Raw genomic sequence first — 23,998 nt, 5'->3', positions numbered from 1 at the left:
TTGCTATATCCTGATTGTGGGCACATAGCCTTACCGATGCACACAAGCCGCCATTGTTATCGGCAGCTCGAGTCTTATTTACACAGCACAATGTGCTGTCGAAAATGATGGGCTTTTGAGCAGCACCAGACGAACAAGTGTTTTTCTCATTCATCGGTTGATAATAATCGTGCTGTGTGAACAGGCCGCCTAGCTGGAGAGCAGCAATCCTAGGAACGCAGTATCGCGATAATCCTGCAGTGTACATGGACTTGTAGTCATGATAATAATCAGATTAAACACCAGTATCAGGACGTCTCAGCGTCACCGTGACCTGTTCATTAAACATTAAACCATCATGGGACGTCATTCACACACTTTATCCATAAGAGTATATAAATGGCTGGTTAATTATTTCATTAACACAAGATTATGTTTTATTACAGGAGGAAAATCAATGTGGCAGTAAAAAGTCAGGAGGCAGAGGTATAAAATGTGTCTGATCTGGAAAGTATATTCTGCATTAGATATTACTGCATGCTGACCTGACATTAATAGTGTAGGTAAAGGAAAATGGTCATTGCAATATGCAAGAAAAAAAACAAACACTTTCCCTAAGGCTCAGGTCCTACAATGGGCGTTTGTTGCACTGTTGATGCTGCAGATTTTGTGCACCAATTAGGTGACCATACTGACTTCTTCCATTGCATTTTCATATAATTATTTCTGCTGTGTTTTTTGTCTCATTTTAGTCGTTCACTTTCCACTTAGTTTTTGACACTCTCTGGTATTTGGCATTGATAAAACCTTATCGATTAAAGGGAACCAGTCACCAGTTTTTGAGCCTATGAACAAATGGCACCACCTTTAATTGCTCCTGTGCTGCAGCACACAAATATGTCTATCAGCTCCCAACTCCCCGTGTATACCCCCCAAAAATATGCTGTTTTATGCTCTGCTCTCAGTCTGGCAGAGATTGTGCGCCTGTGAGGCTCTGGGGCGGCTTCATGTGGTGTTCTGCTTAGGTATTCATACTGATGGCTTATGACTAGTGATGAGCGATTGTACTCGTCACTCAGGTTTTTCCGAACATGCTCGGGTGGCCTCCGAGTATTTATGACTGCTCGGAGATTTAGTTTTTATCGCCGCAGTTGAATGATTTACAGCTATTAGCCAGCTTGAATACATGTGTGGATTCCCTAGCAACCAGGCAACCCCCACATGTACTCAGCCTGGCTAGTAGCTGTAAATCATTCAGCTGCGGTGATGAAAACTAAATCTCTGAACGCTAACAAATACTGGGAGATCACCCGAGCAACAAGTACACTCGCTCATCACTACTTATGACGGATCCCTCACTGACCTGCTCCCTAATTTACATACTGAGTATAATATGTATTGGAAAAAAGTAAATCACATTCGGCAGGCAGCGGCGCTTGCGCTGTAGCATGATCACATCTATAATGTCCATTTAATTATTTTATTTGGTGGTATAAATGTAAAAAAAAATTCTCTCTCAAAATATCTCCATCCACACCTGTAGAGTAGCATCTATTGGCGATCCGATAGATGCTACTGCACAGGCGCTGCCATCTTGGTGGAGACATTTTTTTTTCCTCTAGCAAAATTGCACCACCACAGTAGCATCTATCGAATCGCCAATAGACGCTACTACACAGGCACAGCTGGAGCCATTTTGAGAATATTTGTTTAAAATTTATACCACCAAATAAAATAATTAAATTGGCATTATTGATACAATCATGCTGCAGTGCAGGCACGGCTGCCTGTCTGCTGAATGCAAATTTTTTCAAAACATTATTTTCAGTATGTAAAATAGGGGGCAGGTCAGTGAGGGATCAGTGACCTGTCATTAGCCATACAGTTGAATATGTAAGCAGAACATCACATAAAGCCCAGCGCACAGTCCATAGACACCTCCCCTGATGTGGTGGCATACCCTGTATCTCTAGACACCTCCCCTGATGTGGTGGCATACCCTGTGTCTCTAGACACCTCCCCTGATGTGGTGGCATACCCTGTGTCTCTAGACACCTCCCCTGATGTGGTGGCATACCCTGTATCTCTAGACACCTCCCCTGATGTGGTGGCATACCCTGTGTCTCTAGACACCTCCCCTGATGTGGTGGCATACCCTGTGTCTCTCATCACCATTGTGCGCTCAACTCTAATGCAGTTTGAGACCAATTTCTCACCGACACAGACAGATCCCGCATCAGTTTCCAGTTATAACTGATGCTTAGCTCGGCTTCATGACAAAATGCAATAAGGACGAAAATACTGCACCTACCCGGATGTGGTGGCATACCCTGTACCTCTAGACACCTCCCCTAATCTGGTGGTACACCCTGTATGTCTAGACACGTCCCTTGAATGTGGTGGAATACCCTGTATCTCTAGACACCTCCCCTGATCTGGTGGCATATCCTGTACCTCTAGACAACTCCCCTGATCTGATGGCATACACTGCATCTCTAGATACCTCCCCTGATTTGGTGGCGTACCCTGTATGTCTAGACACCTCCCTTGAATGTGGTGGCATACCCTGTATCTCTAGACACCTCCCCTGATCTGGTGGTATACACAGAATTCCTAGACACCTCCCCTGATCTGGTGGCGTACACTGTATCCCTAGACACCCCCCCTGATCTGGTGGCATACACGGTATCCCTAGACACCCCCCCTGATCTGGTGGCATACACGGTATCCCTAGACACCCCCCCTTGACCTGGTGGCATACACGGTATCCCTAGACACCCCCCCCCCTGATCTGGTGGCATACACGGTATCCCTAGACACCTCCCCTGATCTGGTGGCATACCCTGTATGTCTAGACACCTCCCTTGAATGTGGTGGCATACCCTGTATCTCGACACCTCCCCTGGTGTCAGCACACCCTGTATCCCTAGACACCTCACCTGATTTGGTGGCATACACTATCTCTAGTTTCCATTTATAGGGAAAAAAAATGGGTAAACGTGGATTCACTCTGCTGCTGAATAACTGGAAGTCCTGGTGTATTATCAATATAGATTGTGGTTTTTATTCATTCAATGCGTTTCAGAGTTCTAAGACTTCTTCATCAGGAAACGCCACAAAAGGGACATTTTGTGGTGTTTCCTGATGAAGAAGTCTTAGAACTCTGAAATGCGTTGAATGAATAAAAACCACAATCTATATTGATAATACGCCCGGACTTCCAGTTATTCAGCAGCAGAGTGAATCCACGTTTACCCATTTTTTTCCCTTCGGTTGGTCACCATTGGGCCTGTGGATCTGCGGCAGCGAATACTTCTATAAGCTAAATTTTAGCTCCATCTGGTGAGTACAATTCAATCATATTAAACTATTTGTATCCCGGATAAGACCCTATTTGCGCTATTTTCCCCAGCAGCACTCATTAGTTTCCATTTATAACAGAGGCTTAGCTTGGCTTTATGACAAAATGCAATCAGGGAGAAAATATTCTAAACGTGAATTATTTACAAAAGTCACATTTCAGTACCGATACATTGTCCTCTTTACAACAAAATGTCCTGATAAACTAATGGAACCTAAAAACAAGTGATCAAATCTTCTGTGGTGTTATCACACTGGTGTTAAATTAAAAGGGTTTCCCTAAGAATAAAGATTATTGTTTAAAGGCCCAGAAGTAAAAAACAGAACAAAAAAATATTCACCTGCACCTTTACCTCACAGTTCCCATTCCTACACTTACACTGTCCTCACTGGTCCGTGTTTCCTAATCCCTTCCAGGGAAAGGCAGTGGTGACCCGTCTCAGCCCATGGTTGGCTGAGCTGCTTTTCCCTTGTGTTGAGAAGGGGGAATCAGAGAATATTATTTCAATGTTCTGATGTCTTTCAACAATAATTTATATTCCCTAGAAAAAAAAATTGTAAGTGTTTGTGCTAGCGTTTGATCAGGAAATAACATGACAATCACATCAAGGTCCAAACGATGGGACCCCCTACGATCCTAAAAACTGTGGTCTACAAAACCCCAAATGCATGTAGCACAGGTCGAGCATGTGCCCCTCCACGTCATTCATTCTCTATGGGACTGCTGGGAAAAGCAGAGTACGGCGGCTCAGCCATCTCCGACAGTCACAAAAAATGCCTGGAGCAGAGGTGTGCATGCTCGACCTCCGTTCCATTAAGTCAAGGCTGTTTAGAGGCCACTTGCTGGGATCAGTGGAGGTCCAAACAATGGGACGCCAATCAATCAGGAAGTTATTCTCCCATTCCATGGATATGGGATAACTTTAAAAGTTGACACAAACCATTTTTTTTGCAATTTTCATATAAATCAATGTGCTGTCTTGCTAAAACATGAACACGCTGGCTTGATTAGGCAGTCACTCTCTGCCCTAATCAGTAGGCTAGCTCATGGTTACGAATTAGGCCATTTTCAAAGTAGCGTAATATGGGTAAGTTTTTGGCAGTGTTATGGCAGCAACACCCAGACATGTAAGTTAAAAACAGTAGGAGCATTATAGCATTCTGTGGTGCTCTAGATCTGGATCTGATACTTGGGAAAGTGTTGTGCCTTTATATGGGCAAAAAAAACCTTTATTAGACTCGCCTGAATGTGCTCATAGACTAAGGCTTCATCCACACATTTGTGTGAGATGTCTGTGTCCTATCCTACTTTTTCTCAGACAGCACATTGAAGCACAGAATTGACCGGATCTATTCACGCATCCGTGAAATTCACAGATCAAAGTGTGAAATCCACAAGACTCATAGCAGCTCCTATTCTGATCGGTGGTTACAGATGAGGATAGAACACACTCTTATTCCCACGGATCCATTACTAAAACCGATGAGTATGGATCAATGAAACTATGAGTCCGTGTGCAGTCCGAGAAAATGTGTGACTGCTGCCCAAGTTTGCAAAAACAGTATATTATATTTTCCATTGATGTGAGACTAGTGACCACAGGAGTAGTACACGGAGCTAATTGTGTCCCTTAAAATGCCAGAAAGTGCTGAAGACATTGCTTTTCAGCATTTACTGATTCACACTTTTTGGTAGCAGCGAGACCCATATAGATCAACAGTCCAAACAATAGCCAGCACTCATATCTTCTTAAAAGAATTGACTTATTGATCTAGTAGTATAAAAAGGCACAAAAATGGTTGACCACAACTGCACAAAAATTATAAAGTCTGAAAAGAAATATCTGCTGCTCTCCCAGGCAATATGTTTCAGACCTGCATGGTCCTTTGTCAAGCCTAAATTGACAAAGGACAATTCAGGTCAGAAACATGTTGCCTGGGAGAGCAGCAGATATTTCTTTTCTGACTTTATAATTTTTGTGCAGTTGTGGTAAACCATTTTTGTGCCTTTTTTGCTGCTGTATCAATAAATCAATTTATTTAAGAAGGTGTGAGTGCCGGCTTTAATTTGGACTGTTGCTATTACTGGAGTATTTTGCTGTGCACCCAAAAAGATGAGATGATTGTTCCTTTCTCACATTTTCCATTATCTACTGATACCCATATGTTTTGCTTCTATGATCTCATATCACACTGCTTTGCAGTTTTTAATAAATTTATATCATTTTTAAAACTTACAATAAAGATACTGACAAAAACACTTCATTAGATATCTGACATTTATCCACTCTGGTGTACAATGTCCACACAATTTCAATGATGAAAATGGCAATGCATCTGAGCAGTTTCAAACGTCTAAGATTATGAGAGTACTGTGCTGTAGATCACCAATGCTAATACATTCCTCTAAAAAAAAGGTTATCAGCCGGAGTTCCTGGAGGTATACCATAAGGCTGGAATCACCCACACAGTTTTTGGTGCAGTTCGGACTGGCTGCTTGTCTCTTGGCCTGAACTCAACAGCCTTAAACATGTCTATGAAACTGATAAGTTTGGGTCAGCAGATATGCGATCAGTCCGTGCTCACACCTTGATTAATGATTTAGAGCTGTGGAGTCAGTAAGCCAAACCTTCGACTCCACAGCACTGGTCACTACTGAGCACGTGCATAGAGTGCGGCACAGATTCATCTCAACTAAAAGTTAAGATCCTTAGATTAGAAACAGAAGAGACATTTAAAGAACAATTCAGAACTTTCCCAAATTCTTATGAAAACATTTAAAGCACATCCTGCATTGTATTACTGTATCAAATTTATTATATTTTAGGAGTCCGAGTCGGTCAATTTTATACTGACTCAGACTCCACAGCCCTGTGTGAAACCAGCCTAAGATTATGTGCACATGAATCTTTTTGCAGAGTTTTCGGAGTAGTACTTTCAAGTTTTTGAATAGGATTTGGGGAGTCTCCGCTCAGTTTCTACTCCAAAACCTCCTAAAAAAAACCTGTGTGCACATACCCTATGGGAAGATTTACACATGGTAGATATATTGCAGGAATTTCTGCACCTGTTCCGCTCATGTAAATGGAACTTGCAGAAATCCATGCACTTGCCACCAAAACAATCCCATTCAAATGAATGGAAATAATTCTCTGCTGCAGAAACTTCGGCAACTAAATCTGCCACATATGGAGCCACCCTTCAGGTTTGTGCACACTAGACTAATCTTCTGCAAAGTTTGTCGTAGAAATGCTGAATATTTCGTCCTTTGTATTGCAAAGAGTGAAGTTAGCAGATAAGGTTGGATTCACACATCCAGCGTTCATGGTTCGAGTATAGATCGGCTGCAGGTCCTCTGACCAGAGCTCAAAAGCCTCATATATTCCTTTGAAGCTGTCAGGAGACCTGTAACCAGTCTGTTCTCGGACCGCAAGTATCAGATATATGAAACCGGCCTAAAAGCTTCAAAATTCAAACCCACAGCGCCGGTTGATTTACATTACAGATTTTCTCTGCAGGATGTGAACTAAATTTCAAAAAAAAAATTCAACCTCAATACTGCCACAGTAATAAACTGATTTTCCATCCAAAAGATCTGCTGCATATAAGACCGATGTGCACATATTCATACACTTATCCTCTCTGCTTCAACTTTGGGGAAAAAAAAAGTGTCAAAAACTGCACATGTGATTCCAGCATTAAAAAGTCTTTTTATTGTCCCCTTCACTCCCGTGCCAAATGAGAAGGAAACGTTAAAGGCGAAGTTTTAGATTTTCCAGATTTGCGTTCGTAATTCACAAGGCGTTGGCCAACAAGGTACTTGTCATTCTTAATGTGTTCATAAAGCCGCTTGAACTGTCGGATTTGGAAAGACAGGACACCCATTAATATCACCACCATCAGCAAGAAGGGATAGATACGTCGCTGAACTAGAGTCTGCATTTCGTAGGTGACACCGACCAACAGTACAATAGCGGCAGAAATAATGTAAGGTATACACAGCGACAGCAAAAGAACAGCAATGACCGGAGCGGCCAGTTTACCAAGTATGAAGTGGAGATCGATGTTGCGTATTCCGTTAGCGTAGACCTGTTCTATCACAGTTTTCAACCACCACTGAGGACCCATTAGAGTTATGGCCGCTATTATCTTTGCATGCAAAACGCCGAGGGCCCAGTCCTGCCACGGATAAAAAAGTGGCGTCTGATCCAGAGGAACACGGAGAGGTGCAACAATAATCAGTTCAAATAAAAGACCAAGGAGGAGAGGGACAACTCCGGCCAGAAGGAAAGCGACAATTAGGGTCTTCATAATTGTTAGTGACCATTCTTTAACTTTTAGGAGGATCACATGACGTCCTTGTGGCATCCACGCAAACAGTACAGTTAGAGCTCTAATAGACAGCCAGCAAACATAGAGACCACAGGCGGCCGTGTATAACTCATGGATTTTTGCAGTCCCAGTCCAAAATGACATCAACCAACGCCCTACAAAAACTGGGAGCGTCAGGCAAACTAAACTAGCAATCAGTAAGGTGATGCACATGAAAATTATTAATAAAAATATCCGGAGAGGAAATCTGACTGGCTTATGGTACGGCTGGAATCCTACCGGTCCTCCTTGCTGTAAAATGGCTTGATGAGCAGCATGCAGACCTTCGCCAACCACAGGGACGGCATTATTTCGGATAAGCGGATTATTTGCGGCCTGTTGATTTGCTTGGTTGTCAGTATCCTCTTGGTCTCCGAGAAGATAAGAGTGCAAGTCTAGTAGAAAGCCAACTGTTACAGTCCAAGCCCTGACCAGTCCTTTCAGCCATTGTCGAGTATGTCCTTGCTCTAATAATGCCGGGAGAACAACCTGGAGAAGCAGCAGTTCCAGGGATAACTCGCTCACGGGGGCGTCGCTGTATAACATCACATTGTACGGTAAGAAGGTTGGCAGCACGTGCTTCATAATACGAATGGGAAGCCAAAGCATCAGTATCACGATAGATCCAAAGACAATCACAGATAGCAAAAACCTCCGGATGTGCCTATAGATCGGCAAGTGGATCATTTCCTGGACTGGGTTAAAATCTGGATCATTCAAATTTCGGAGAAACCACAGGACCCCCGGTCTTAGCACCTCACGTAGAAGCAGGATGAAAGATGCAAAGTAAAAGACGTAAACCATGCCGACCAGCCAGTGAAGAAACATGGTCGTTCCCGGGGCGGACTGGAAGCTTAGTTCTCGATCTTTCAGAGAGGCATCGAACATTTCCAACGAGCAAATGTCCAACCACCAGCCACAAATAAGGGGAAAAACGCCAATCTCCACCACGACCAGTAGAGAAACCTTCACCACGATGTAGCAGATGCCCAATATTCGTCTGGATCGTTGAAACTTGACAACCGCGGCTAAGCTGTGGCAGAGGATCAGTGTGACGGCCAACAAGACGTAGCCGACTATGGTCGTAAGAAGCCCTTCAAAGTGTGAGGCCTTCACATAGCCGTCAAATCCCAGGCCGACTACGGAGAAGTGTCCGATGTGGTAAGGACAGAAGGCGAACACCAGGATGAAGAGGGTATTCAGCGACACCACCCAGAAGACGTGCTCCAGGAACACCAGCGACCCATCCAGGCCCAGCATCCGCTCCCAGGTCAGCTCCTCTGCAGCGCGGTCCCACTCTAGAGCGTTCCAGTTCATATCGTCCTGCGCGCCGTTGTTGACATCGGCGGCATCTTCGAGAACGGCGTCATCTTCGTTGTCTTCTTCCTCGTCTTCTGCCTGGTCGGGATTTTCACCCACCACCACGTTCTCCACCGGAGGGATGGCGGGATGGTCCATAGCAACGTTTTCCACCACGACGTTGCCCGCGCCTTGCGCTTCGTTTTGCTGGGCCGCGCCGTTCTGCGGCTGAGGGAGGTTTTGCTCCAGCCACAGAGGCGCACCGCCGTGGACGATCTGTTCTCTCAGCCAGACCAGGCTTATGAACGCGCAGAGCGTGCAGGTGACCACGAAGACCCCCTGCAGACAGTCCGCCAGCAGGTTCTCCGTGGAGAGCATGTCCAGGGGGAGGGTGAGGAGGGAGCTGACCGAGCCGGTGAACAAGCACTTGTAGATACGGCACGCCGTCAGCGGCACCACGCCCAGCCACGCAAACGCCACCAGTGTGTAGTGGAACCAGTAGCGGATGGCCGTGCCAATGCTGGTGACCAGTCCGGTGCAGATGTCCTGGATGGGCAGCCGGGAGGGCATGTCCGGGGAGTAGATGGGGGTGAAGGCAAATCTGTGCTTACACAGCTCGCAGTACTCCTTCCTGCTGTGCTTCAGCCATTGCAGCAGGCACTCCTGATGGATGAACTTAATGCTGCCGGTGCACACGCACGGGTGGTACAGGGGCTTCTCCGCGGTGCCCTCAGAGCGACAGACCCTGCAGATGTCTTCCTCTTCTGTCGCCTCCATTCTGGGGGACGCAGCCACTTGCGACGTCTAACAGCGCGGCCCCTGCAGGCTTCCGTACCGCCGACAAGCAGCAACAGCGACTAAAGCGACCGACGGTCCTCGGCCTGCGACCAAAACAACGGTCTCCGTCCCAGAGTGTCTCGCGATGTTTAGAAGGCGGAAGTGACGTAGGAAAAGAAGGACGCGGAGTACTTCCTGGTGCAGTCACGTGATCATTGCCACGCACGCGCAGTCTGTGTCTGACTGTGACCGCCTGGCCGGTGGTGGTACCGGCTGCTGCGGCGCGATGCGGAGTCCGTATTGGTGACTTGCGTTCTTTGCCACGGAATTTCACCCAGGCGGGCGGCCATAATGTCAGAGCGCAGGGAGGGGAGTACAGACTACTCACTAAGGCTAATTACACTCCATTATGCGAAGTATTGGCGTCCTGAAAGAGACTTGTTCACACGGACACGTAGCTGTCTGCATAGACTATCACACCCATCCGTTTTGACACATTTGTGCATGTTTCTGGTTTTTGTATCCGTTTATTTACTACTAGACCACCGCTGTGTAATCACTTCAGGACCCCACAGGGATTAGCAGCTTACACTCGGTCCCAGCGATGTCAGCTGTATCACGTGACCGCTGCAGCCAATCAGCCAGTGCATGTGCATGTACCTGTCACATGACAGCAGTCTAGGACTAGCGGCACTGACATCACTGCGGGAGGTGCTGTGCACCGATTTTATTATTTTGAGGGTCTGAAGCGATTGAGCAGCTGGGTCCGGTAGTGGGCAACTCGGGAGGCGAAGAACAAAGTCTGCCGAACTGGTTTATTCTTTAAGGGAATGTACATGGATCCATTTTTTTATAAGGATTGTCCAAGACTTATTTTTTTGAAATATGAGCTTAAAACCAACAAGCAGGTCACTGGCCGCTCCTGCCGGTGACTCAGCTTCTGCACAGCAACAGAGCAGCTCTTCCTCTTCCAGGCCGCTCTGTTGACAGAGTGACTGCTGATGTCATCCTGAGTGACAGCCGCCCCCCTGCTGTTAGGTAGTAGGGAGCCAGCTGTCAGTCTGCAGTCACTCTGTCAACAAAGCAGAGCGGAAGAGAAGCGCAGCTCTGTCAACGTGACTTAAGCGGAAGCCACAAAATAAGCGGCTGTGACCAATCTATGCCGGCAGAGATCGGCGCGAAGCATAACAGGAAGCTATGTGGCAAATAACTGCTTGTTAGTTCTTAGGCCCATAGATCCAATCAGCTAGAGTGTGATAGAATCAGCACTTGCCAAGTACCCTCAGGATTAGCAATACAACATAGCTTAGAGGATATCCCAATGTTAAAACTTAGCTTTTACTCGGTTCAGATAAAACCTATAACAACCCAACTAATACCCCACTCAAAATAACCAAAACAGTGCTCATGTGAACCAGTGCACAAAAGATAAAAATTGGTTGGATCTCACCAATGATGACAGACATGTAGTCACGATACTATCCCTCCCAGTATCTTTAGCTGAGAGTCGGCGGTCCACGTATAGGGATGGGGATTGGGGGTAGGGTATATACTATCCTTCCCTGTTTAGCCCCGTTTTAAACTCCTGTCCTAACAAGGACAGGCCCCAAGTGATCCCTAACTGTGGGCACCACCAGCAAAATGGACGCTTTTCATATCCAATAGCGGAGACTCATCAGGGGCGTCTGTTCATGTTACTGATCCCGCAGTGGCTTTCCAGGATTCATTTGGGACCGTACACAGAGATGGCACATTAGGACTCTCTGGTACCCAGCCACTGCAGGACCAGTAACATGAACGGACTATGATTAATGTCTTTTTGGCGCATTCTCTTGCTCCCCAGATGAGTCTCTGCTATAGGATATGAAACGCGTTGGGAGAACTTTGGAACCTGTCCATTTTGCTGGTGGTGCCCACAGTGAAATGAAGTTAAAGATTAAATGAAGTTTCTGAAAATCCTGTTCCTCTCCTGCAGTTTGTTTAAAAAACAAATTGGGCTTTACTCCCCCCATCCTGGGTGTCCAGCATTAACTCCATTGCTGCTCCCGGTGACTTATTGTCTGCAGTGTTGATGCTACATCGACTGCAATTCAGCCAATCGGTGAGCTAAGCTGCCCGTTACATCATAGCTGCCCGTCACATCATAGCTGCCATCACATCACAGCTGAATATATATGTTAAGGGGGCACCACGGTCTATAAAGTGGGATCACCCTGACCTATAGCATATGCATAACCAAAGGACACAAGAGAAAAAGTAAAGGTCATACAAATGGGGATCACCGCAACAAGGATTCAGCTAGGATATATACAATACCAGGGTACCCCTGACGAAGCCTCCTGAGTGGGGCGACACACGTCGGGTCTCCGCTTCACCTGCGCCATTTTTTGACCAGTTACACACTTCTAGCCCATGGTATTGTATTTGCAGGGCTGGGTTCAGGGCTCCGTGGTATTTCACTTGCATTTAACCCCTTGTGGTGATGCAAGTTAGCATTATTGCTCTTGTGCTATGCCGGACAGGGACTTGTTTTTATTTAGGGGCAGTCTTCTGCGGCTGCATTGGGTATTGTATTCATTGTATTATGTGATACTCTGGTAAAGTCGCCCTTCACTCAGTCTTCTGTCATATATATAACAAGCTTGTTTCATTGAACTGTGTGTATTTTTGTGGTGATGTCCACATAGGTATTGCCTCATTAGGTATTGATCTATGGTCTTGGGCGCAGGTGTTAGCCCTATTTCGGGCTGAAGTTATAAGGGACAAGACTGTTGCCTTTTTTAATTGTTTTTAAGTGTGTGTTCACTGTATTACCTTTTTTCATGTGTACTGTAGTGTACTAATAAAAATTGTATATATCCTAGCTGAATCCTTGTTGCGGTGATCCCCATTTGTATGACCTTTACTTTTTCTCTTGTGTCCTTTGGCATCACATCACAGCTGCCATCGCATCATAGCTGCCATCACGTCACAGCTGCCCGTTACATCATAGCTGCCCGTCACATCACAGCTGCCATCACATCACAGCTGCCATCGCATCATAGCTGCCATCACGTCACAGCTGCCCGTTACATCATAGCTGCCCGTCACATCACAGCTGCCATCACATCACAGCTGCCATCGCATCATAGCTGCCTGTCACATCATAGCTGCCATCACATCATAGCTGCCCGTCACATCATAGCTGCCATCACATCATAGCTGCCCGTCACAGCATAGCTGCCATCAAATCATAGCTGCCCGTCACATCATAGCTGTCATCACATCATAGCTGCCCGTCACATCATAGCTGCCCGTCACATCATAGCTGCCATCAAATCATAGCTGCCCGTCACATCATAGCTGCCATCACATCATAGCTGCCCGTCACATCACAGCTGCCCGTCACATCATAGCTGCCCGTCACATCACAGCTGCCCGTCACATCATAGCTGCCCGTCACATCATAGCTGCCCGTCGCATCATAGCTGCCCGTCGCATCATAGCTGCCCGTCGCACCATAGCTGCCATCACTTCACAGCTGCCCGTCACATCACAGCTGCCATCACATCATAGCTGCCATCACATCACAGCTGCCCGTCACATCATAGCTGCCATCACATCATAGCTGCCCGTCACATCATAGCTGCCATCACATCATAGCTGCCCGTCACATCACAGCTGCCATCACATCACAGCTGCCCGTCACATCACAGCTGCCATCACTTCACAGCTGCCCGTCACATCATAGCTGCCATCACATCACAGCTGCCCGTCACATCATAGCTGCCATCACATCATAGCTGCCCGTCACATCATAGCTGCCATCACATCATAGCTGCCTGTCACATCATAGCTGCCCGTCACATCATAGCTGCCCGTCACATCATAGCTGCCATCACATCACAGCTGCCCGTCACATCATAGCTGCCATCACATCACAGCTGCCCGTCACATCATAGCTGCCATCACATCACAGCTGCCCGTCACATCATAGCTGCCATCACATCACAGCTGCCCGTCACATCATAGCTGCCATCACATCATAGCTGCCTATCGGCTGGGCCGATGTTGGTTTTGTAATATGGAGTAGAATTCCTATAAAAATCTATGTACCTGCAACCATAACCTTGTGGTGTGTGTTGTTTTGTTTTTGACAAGATGATCCTTTGGGTATTATTCCACTATTTGCCTTTGCAGTAGGAAATGTTGCAGGCCTCCATAACAGAGGAAGGGGAGAAGTTTTTATGCGGGCATATAACTCCTGACTATTCTATGCAGAGAATAAATACAAGAGAGGAGGGCAAAGAAGCTGCACATAGAGGAGACAGTCACTGTATAAAGTGGTGCTTTGTTTATAGGGGGATGTCGGCATTTTTGTTCTCTGAAGGTGAGGCAGCTGAGAGGTAAGCAGGGGTTGTAAAGGGAGGACAGGAATGTTAGGCAGGGGTAACTCAGCTACGCAGCGGGAAAATGTAGCAACTGCCTGAAAAAGCGGTGTGCAGTACTCAGCAGACCCATAGAAAAGCACATGGTTGCGGTCTAACATGAGCACTGATCCATTTTAATGGAGATGAAGTTGCCCCATTCTGCCGATTGGTGCAGATATCAGCGGTCAGACACATACCAATCTAGAAGTTATCAACTATTCTGTGGATAGGTGATAATTTATCTTAACTGGACAATCCCTTTAATTTATAGGCTTTAATTATAGACTTTTGATTATTTTTTAGGGGACTATCCAAATGAAAAAAAATCTGAAAATATTGCAGTTGTCCTCCTAACCACAGGGTGCGATCAATATACTGACATTTCTTGGCCACTGCAGCTCTCCTGAGTAGGGATAAGCGGACCCATGGAAGCTCAAGTTTGGTACCTGACCCAAACTTTAGTTCAAAGTTAGGGTACCCGAACTTGAACCAGAACCCGATCCCCATTGAAATGTATGGGGACCCAAATTTTGCAACTGGAAAAAAACTCCAACAGACTTCCCCCTCAACTCCGAACTTCAGCGTTTAGCTCCGAACACTAACTGTAGAGTACAGAAATTGTCTATCCTCCTGAGACGAAAGGTCTTGCACTGAGATAGGTCGGGATAGTAGAAGTATGTCTACACATAAAGGCTCTGTGTGCAGCTCTCCTACCACTCCTTGTCCTCTGGGGGAGAGGCTGTCTACTCCGTCAGCTCCTGAACTCTGTAGTAAGTCTGTTGACATTTCTACTACCTTTCATACATTTTAGCTGCCATAAAGCGCATGCACCCTGCCTCACTGACAGCATAGGCAGAATGGAAGTGTGTCTCCGGCTAGGTTCACACCTATATCAAAGTTTCCATCAAGAAGCTCCATCACAATTCTGTTTTGTATTTTTTTATAAAAAACTGCTTAACATGTCACTATTTTTTTCACATTAAAATGACCAGAAACCAAATGAACCCCAATATTAGTTAATGGGGTCCTTCTGGTGTTGTTTATGTCCATCACAGTATAAACCCATTTTTTTTGCAGGAGTTTCGTTTTTCTATTACTAGAATGCTGGGGTGCACAACCTGTGTCCCGAGGACCACAAGAGACCGCTAATGCCATTTATTTCACCTAACCAACCTTCTTGTCTACATATGGCTGGAATATGCATGTATGGTAGATGTGTGTCCCATCTCAAGAAGCTGGCCTGCCATACTAGAGGTAGTGCTTATTCCGATACATGTCTCCTCCAGCAGTAGAGCGCAATGGGGCTCGGTTCTTCAGAGATATTTTGGATGCATGTGGTTCCCTTACAAATGCCCTTTAAGGGTAATGAATGGAAAATTTCTATAACTTTTGCATCAGGTATAACCAATTTTGGCTTAGAGGATCACCACATGTACAGTAATCGGATATTACAGTATCAGCATGCCGTGGAACCTAATAGGGTTGCACGGTCTTCTCCCATGCCTTTCTTGAATGCTTAGGCTAGTTTCACATTTGCGTTTAAAAACGCAGCGTTTTAAACGCAAACGCAGGTGGTGAAAAAACGCATGCAAACACTGCCTTTTTTTAAACGCATGCGTTTTCGTAAGCGGTAAAAAAAAGTGGCGTTTTGCCACGTTTGCATGCGTTTTTCCTGCGTTTGCGTTTTTGAAACGCAAGCTGAGAAGTGTGTGACAGCTGCCAATCATCAAAATCAACTAGAAAACCCACTAAAAATAGAAATAGCTAGGGTTAGGGTTAGGATCCCTAGTGTTAGGGGTAGGGTTAGGGTTAGGATCCCTAGGGGTAGGGTTAGGGGTAGGGTTAGGGTTAGGATCCCTAGGGTTAGGGGTAGGATTAGGGATAGGGTTAGGATCCCTAGGGTTAGGGTTTGGATCCCTTTATCACCTTGATGGTGGGGGGTGGCTTTTAAGTGTGTTTTCTGTTTTTTTTCTATGAAAACGCATGCGTTTAAAACGCAACCAAACGCATGTGCTTAAAAACGCATGCGTTTACATAGACAGCAATACGTTTTTTTGCCTCTAGAAATTACTACATGTTGCATTTCCGCAAAAAAACGCAAGCATGGAAACGACGCATGCGTTGTCAAACACGGCCAAACGCATGCAAAAAAAAAAAACGCATGCGTTTTTAATGTTAAGTATAGGAAAAAAAACGCATGCTTTTTTTGCGCAAAAACGCAGCGGCAAAAAACGCAAATGTGAAACCAGCCTTAGTCAAGTATGTTTTCCAAGACCTCCTTCCTAGGTTCATGTTGGGGAAGGGGGTAATAAGCATTGTAATGAAGCTTGTGATCCCCAATTCAAAATCTACAGCAGTGCCTCCAACCATCACAGGCCTCTAATAGAATTGGTCTGATATGGGTCAAAGGGACCTTTTGGGCCCAACCTCTGCATTCTCTATAAATACGCCCCTGCTTACAAATTCCTTGTCTCACATATCTGAAGTCCTGCTCTTGTGTTAGGTTTGGCCCTGTCTTGTGTGTAGTTCTTGTGTATTCTGTTCTTCACAGTGTTAAGCAGTTGTATACACGGCGGCCTTATCCTGTATGTAAATAAGCCTTCTCTGCCTTACATGGTCTGCACACAGACTGAGTCATCGTTAGCTAATTCTACAAGGGTCAAATAACTTGTGAGACTGGTTCCTACACATACCTGAGAGCTGAGGAGTACTCCAGTGCAAGTTATCAGCAAACTCTCAGTCTCCAACCTGCCAGGAAAGGGTTGAGACCTGGCTCTTCCAGTTTTGTGAAATGATTGTGTCACAGGACCAGGGACTGTCTTCACAATGAGGAACCCAAAAACGCTCAAACCACCATATTCAGATATGGGGGAGAAGTGGCTGCTGCTGGGTTTCCTTTATCTTTTGCTGAACGGTGAGTAATTTGGGTTTCAAATATGCACATGTGGGGAGTGGGGACCTAGGAAGTCCTAGGAATACACTCGGCAGGGGGTAATACAACCGCGAGAAAGAATGGGGATCTGATCCATCAGGGCTCAAAGTTCAGGATTACTTTGTCCTTTGTGTCTTTTGCTCCTTTTCTTGCTTTCTTAGTGACCTGCAATACTTTTCCCATTCTCGTTTCCTATCGTCGACATTTATAGCAAAGGATTGGAGATAGGCAACCTTAATCACTTCTGTCTCGCCATACCTCGGCATTGTTATGGAACCTGCCTATTCAGAAAGGTGACTGTTTACATACACTGCAATCCTTATTATAATGTTTATTGGTATTAGCAGCCATAATATTATTACTACTATATTATTATAGCCTGAGCTCTAGGACTTTGTCTCATCCAGTCCATAACTATACGTACAGAGGTGGCTATTACATTATGGGTTTGGCTATTATCCATGTGGTATAGATAGACACTATAATAACGACCCCATTACCTGCTCTAGGTGCCTACTGTTTTGTGCCACTGATTTTATAGCTGTGGCATTGGCCCCTTTGCATGCTTTATTATACAGGTATTCTCCACTAGAGATATCTCTTTCCTTGTAGATGAAAACCATTTTCACTCCATCCGAGAAAAAGGGTACGATTATTCGGATCAGACTTTGATCAAAGCGGCATCAATTTTTCTGGAACGTAGAAAGAAAATGTCTCCATTTTTGGACGTGTGCACAGGCCCATATCATAGGCACAAGGCTATTCGTGAAAACCACAGATAGGACTCATCCAATATAATCGATCGCATGCACGAGTATTTGCAAGTGACGGGATATGCGATACACAATGAACATAGTAATATTTCTGGACCATCATTAGGGGGTTTCAAAGTGCACCATGCGCAACCAAGAAGGACGTTGGAAGCTGCATTTTTGGACCAAAAGCAAAACAAGAAAAGAAGGCACATCCAAAAAATACATTTTTAAATATTTATTATGTATTCAAAAAACGTCCAACAAAAAAAACATTTAAAAAACAAAATTTTGAAAGGTACTACGCTAATAAAATAAACCGCTATCCCCCACATGGCTAGAACTAACACCACCACTATCATACACATTGTATTAGGGTAGTAACCTTCAAAATTGTGCTTTTGAAAATGTCTGTGTCTTTGTGTTGAAAGTTTTAGATACACAATTAATATTTCAACATTTAATTTGCAGCATTTTTTCGACACCTGCCTAGAACTTTTGCACATTATTATACATACAGTAGAATGCTTTTAAAGGGTGGTTACACTAAATTTGGATTCATATTTCCATTTTACTCATTCGTGTTGCTGTCATATAATCAAATTAATAGAAGCCATGGTGAGATCTAGGGGAGAAAAAACATTTGAGGGCGCGTTTAAAATGATATGTGTTGTACTATGGGTTTTACTTGGTTAGCACCATACCTTCAAGTTTAAGGCATTTTAAGAGCTCGTACATTGTGGTCATTATTAAGAAAAATGTAGTCTGGGCAAAGATTCTGTTTGCAGTCATAGCCCTGTATCTAATTGCCCTGATTAGTGTTTTTTTGGCTTTCACCACCTCTTTCCCCCATGCATCCAGCGGAGACCCTCTCAAACAGGTGCTCCATTTGTTCCGTATGGATTAATGCAAAGACAAGTCAGAAACATTCTAAACCAGACTTTAGTCAGAGTAAGGTCCTAACCTTGGTTCAGTTGAACTGTCGAGGTCAGTGTCGTGTCCTCAATACAGAACATGTAACAATGCCATATTTTGAAGTATGAAACCAGAATAAAGAACTATGTAACTGGTTGCCACTTTCCCATCTACGTTTTTGTGGGTTTCTGTCACACTGTGACGGTCTTTGGTAAGGAAGAGGGGCCTCAAACTGTGCCTGGAACTGGGAACCTAACTATCTCTGAAGGCAGAGAGGCCAAAGTCTTCGACCTTACTACACTACTGTTAAACCATTAACTGTCCCCTCCCCCACCCCATGAGGCATGGGACAGAAATGAATGGTAAACAAGACACAAAGACAAAACAGGGATAACAGAAAACCTCTATCATACAAAAGTACTAACCAACAATAGGGAGGAGGATAGGGACAGGGAGGAATACACTGAATGGGAACAGGGACCAGAAGATAAACATACACGTACTACAGCAAATCACAGAACCCTACTACAAGAACTCTACTCCAACCACTTAGCTTTAGCACACAGCACAGGAAGACAAATCTTTCACCGGCATGAACCAGAAGGTCTGACCAGTTTTTATAGGAAGAGGAAATGACCAGGTCAGAAGCAGCTGAAATGGAGCTGCATGTTTCTAACCAGTAAAGAAAGGGTCGTTAACCTCTTCAGCACCAGAGTAAACCACATCCATTTAATATGGGACACAAATCACAACATCTCTAAAGAAGACCAGTGATTCATTACCCTACGTGACCATCTAACTCCAGGTCTTCCGGAGGAACGTGGATAAAATTATAGCAAATTCACTGCACTCCAGGAATAGGTGCTCAAGAAGGGTCCAATACCGGTAATATATAGTAGAAAACCTTGGCTCTCAAATTGTAGCTGAACAATATATATCTTTTAATTGAATAGCAGTCAAAGAAAGTGAGAGTAGTACAAGTAGACATTTCGGTCCAATACGACCTTCATCAGTATACTCTATAGGAATAAAGAGTGACAATTGTCAACAGTTGACTACATAGAAGGAAAAAATATTCAAAGCATTTAAATAAAAGTAAACAAAATTTGTCATATAATGTGATGAATTCTCAATGTATTTAAAATTCTACAGTCAAGTCAATATATCTTAAACATCTGGCATCAGCCAGGGTTAAAAGGAACCAAAACCAAATAGTATAGGGCTATACTCAGTATATAAACCAAAAAACAAAAACAACCCTTAAAATTATCTTTAATTAACCATTTTAAAAATTCAATATACAAATTATACCAACCAACACCAAAACCTAGATCAGGGCGGAGTATAGGTACAATAATAAATGAGCCAGGAAATCTTAATAGGGAGAGGTAGTCCTGACTATATCCCTAATTGCTTCCTATTAGACCTATTTATGATGCCACTATGGCTTGCTCCTACACGTGGTCCCCTGATGAGCCCCTATACTAGGAGGGGGCGAAACGCGTAGGGACGGAGACATTGGACAAATTACGTCATATTGCTCAGATAAGTAACCTATTACGGTTCTGGTAGCATGCTCTGGTTCTCTATGGCAATTATATGTATAATATGACGATTTGTTGTGCTATGGCCATGAGAGACTAGTGAAACTGTATATTTGGGAAGTTTCTGTTTAGCTTGCTACCTATATGACTTGGTCTTGGTGATTGAACTATGTAGCCAATTATGGCAGTAGAATATCAATAGTTCATGAGCACAAGAACACTTTATATCTTTTCCCAATAAGCTGAATTTTGGATCCCTTTTTTCTGCTCCCTCTTTTTGTCCCTCATAATTATGGGACTTTTTGTATATCCTGATGTCTAAAAGGGTGAGCTTAGGAAACAGTTCTGGACTTTAAGGCCATGTTCACACTTTGCGGTTTTTACCGCGGAACCGCGGCGATTTTGATGCTGCGGTGTTGTGAATTTGGATTCTGGGCTCCCCCGGTGGCCGCTTGTGGAATTGGACTTGTCATCCTCTTTCCTGTTTCACCTGTTTCCATCAGTAGTGGGTGTCGCTATTTTAGCTCATTTCTCTGGTGGTTTCTTGCCGGTCAACAATGTTATCTGATGCCTCTCAGTGCTTGTTCCTGCTTCTGACAACTACTAGATAAGTTGGACTTTTGTCCATGTTTCGTTTTGCCTATTTGTTCCAGTTCACAGCTGAAGTTTTGTTACTGTGTCTGGAAAGCTCTCGTTGATCAGGGATTGCTACTCTGGTGTTATGAGTTAATGCCAGAGTTTAAGGTAATCTCTGGATGGTGTTTTGTTAGTGTTTTTCTGCTGACCATGAAAGTATACTATCTGTCTTCTGCTATCTAGTAAGCGGACCTCAAATTTGCTAAGACTATTTTCCTGCTGCGTTTGTTGTTTCATCTGAACTCACCGTCATTATATGTGGGGGTCTACTGTCTTCTTAGGAATATTTCTCTAGAGGTGAGCCAGGTCTTATATTTCCCTCTGCTAGCTATTTAGGTCTTAGGCCAGAGCTGGGCATCTAGCAATAAATAGGAAATGCTACCTGGCTATTTCTAGTTGCGCGGTAGGCTTAGTTCATGGTCAGTATAGTTCCATCTTCCGAGAGCTTGTCCCTCTATAGGCTTGCTATGATCTCTGCCTGCAGAGATCATGACAGTTTGACCGGCCAGAAACCACCAGAGAAATGAGCTAAAATAGCGACACCCACTACTGATGGAAACAGGTGAAACAGGAAAGAGGATGACAAGTCCAATTCCACAAGCGGCCACCGGGGGAGCCCAGAATCCAAATTCACAACAGTACGCATTTAATACGCCCGAGGGCCACTTTGAGTATTTGGTCATGCCTTTTGGTCTTTCTAATGCCCCTTCAGTTTTCCAGTCTTTTATGCATGATATTTTCCGCGATTTTCTGGATAAATTTATGATAATATATCTGGATGATATTCTGATTTTTTCTGATGACTGGGACTCTCATGTCCAGCAGGTCAGGAGAGTTTTTCAGGTTCTGCGGTCTAATTCTTTATGTGTGAAGGGGTCTAAGTGCGTTTTTGGGGTCCAGAAAATTTCCTTTTTGGGGTATATTTTTTCTCCCTCTTCCATTGAGATGGATCCCGTCAAGGTGCAAGCTATTTGTGACTGGACTCAGCCCTCCTCTCTTAAGGGTCTTCAGAGATTTTTGGGCTTTGCCAACTTTTACCGCCGATTTATTGCTGGTTTTTCGGATGTCGTTAAACCACTGACTGATTTGACCAGACATGGCGCTGATGTTGCTAATTGGTCCCCTCATGCTGTAGAGGCCTTTCAGGAGCTTAAGCACCGTTTTGCCTCTGCCCCTGTGTTACGTCAGCCTGATGTGAATCTGCCTTTTCAGGTTGAGGTTGACGCTTCGGAGATCGGAGCTGGGGCAGTGTTGTCGCAGAAAGGTTCCGACTGCTCCGTCATTAGGCCTTGTGCCTTCTTTTCTCGCAAATTTTCGCCCGCAGAGCGGAATTATGATGTTGGGAATAGGGAGCTTTTGGCCATGAAGTGGGCGTTTGAGGAGTGGCGCCATTGGCTAGAGGGGGCTAAGCATCAGGTGGTGGTATTGACTGACCACAAAAATTTGATTTATCTTGAGACTGCCAGGCGCCTGAATCCTAGACAGGCGCGCTGGTCTTTATTTTTTTCTCGCTTTAATTTTGTGGTGTCATACCTACCGGGTTCTAAGAATGTTAAGGCAGATGCCCTTTCTAGGAGTTTTGACCCGGACTCTCCTAGTAATACTGAACCCACAGGTATCCTTAGGGAGGGAGTAATTTTGTCGGCCGTTTCTCCTGATCTGCGGCGGTCCTTGCAAGAGTTTCAGGCGGATAGACCGGATCGTTGTCCGCCTGATAGACTGTTTGTTCCGGATGATTGGACCAGTAGAGTCATCTCTGAGGTACATTCTTCTGCATTGGCAGGTCATCCCGGAATTTTTGGTACCAGGGATTTGGTGGCAAGATCCTTCTGGTGGCCTTCCCTGTCACGAGATGTGCGAGTCTTTGTGCAGTCATGTGACATTTGTGCTCGGGCCAAGTCTTGTAGTTCTCGGGCTAGCGGACTGCTGTTGCCCTTGCCTGTTCCTAAGAGGCCTTGGACACACATCTCGATGGATTTTATTTCGGATCTGCCTGTTTCCCAGAAGATGTCTGTCATCTGGGTGGTCTGTGACCGTTTCTCTAAAATGGTCCATTTGGTTCCTCTGCCCAAGTTGCCTTCTTCTTCTGAGTTGGTTCCTCTGTTTTTTCAGAATGTTGTCCGATTGCACGGTATTCCTGAGAATATTGTTTCTGACAGAGGTACCCAATTTGTGTCTAGATTTTGGCGGGCATTCTGTGCTAGGATGGGCATAGATTTGTCTTTTTCATCTGCCTTTCACCCTCAGACTAATGGCCAGACCGAGCGGACTAATCAGACCCTGGAGACATATCTGAGGTGTTTTGTCTCTGCTGACCAGGATGATTGGGTTGCTTTTTTGCCATTGGCAGAGTTCGCCCTCAATAATCGGGCCAGCTCTTCCACCTTGGTGTCCCCGTTTTTCTGTAATTCGGGGTTTCACCCTCGATTTTCCTCCGGTCAGGTGGAATCCTCGGATTGTCCTGGAGTGGATGCGGTGGTGGAGAGATTGCATCACATCTGGGGGCAGGTTATGGACAATTTGAAGTTGTCCCAGGAGAAGACTCAGCGTTTTGCCAACCGTCATCGTCGTGTTGGTTCTCGGCTTTGTGTTGGAGATTTGGTCTGGTTGTCTTCTCGTTTTGTCCCTATGAGGGTCTCTTCTCCTAAGTTTAAACCTCGGTTCATCGGCCCTTATAGAATATTGGAGATTCTTAATCCTGTTTCTTTCCGTTTGGACCTCCCTGCGTCCTTTTCCATTCATAACGTTTTTCATCGGTCGTTATTGCGCAGGTATGAGGTACCTGTTGTACCTTCAGTTGAGCCTCCTGCTCCGGTGTTGGTTGAGGGTGAGTTGGAGTACGTTGTGGAGAAAATTTTGGACTCTCGTGTTTCCAGACGGAGACTCCAGTATCTGGTCAAGTGGAAGGGTTACGGCCAGGAGGATAATTCTTGGGTCAATGCATCTGATGTTCATGCTTCTGATCTTGTTCGTGCCTTCCATAGGGCTCATCCTGGTCGCCCTGGTGGATCTGGTGAGGGTTCG

The 23,998-nt window shown here is 44.9% G+C and overlaps 2 protein-coding genes across 3 annotated transcripts in view; one reads left to right on the top strand and one right to left on the bottom strand.

The window, feature by feature from the left end:
- Positions 1-5,532: 5,532 nt before the first annotated feature.
- Positions 5,533-9,953, bottom strand: MARCHF6 (membrane associated ring-CH-type finger 6). Its single transcript, XM_077258485.1, has one exon. The coding sequence runs from the start codon at positions 9,784-9,786 to the stop codon at positions 7,063-7,065; it is 2,724 nt and encodes a 907-aa protein (XP_077114600.1). The 5' UTR covers positions 9,787-9,953; the 3' UTR covers positions 5,533-7,062.
- Positions 9,954-16,831: 6,878 nt separating this feature from the next.
- The window catches only part of LOC143769699 (disintegrin and metalloproteinase domain-containing protein 9-like), a 74,084-nt gene continuing 66,917 nt past the window's right edge, over positions 16,832-23,998 (top strand). For both annotated transcript variants that reach the window (XR_013214465.1, XM_077258484.1), the window contains exon 1: positions 16,832-17,109. Coding sequence is in view for 1 of the 2 variants with exons in the window: in XM_077258484.1 (XP_077114599.1) it covers positions 17,022-17,109 (88 nt within the window). In the remaining variant the exon portion in view is untranslated. The remainder of the gene's footprint in view (positions 17,110-23,998) is intronic.

Source organism: Ranitomeya variabilis, chromosome 4 (genome assembly GCF_051348905.1).
Source record: "Ranitomeya variabilis isolate aRanVar5 chromosome 4, aRanVar5.hap1, whole genome shotgun sequence".
Classification (NCBI taxonomy): Eukaryota; Metazoa; Chordata; class Amphibia; order Anura; family Dendrobatidae; genus Ranitomeya; species Ranitomeya variabilis.
Note: the sequence above shows the minus strand (reverse complement) of the source record. Positions and strands in the feature narration are given on the sequence as shown.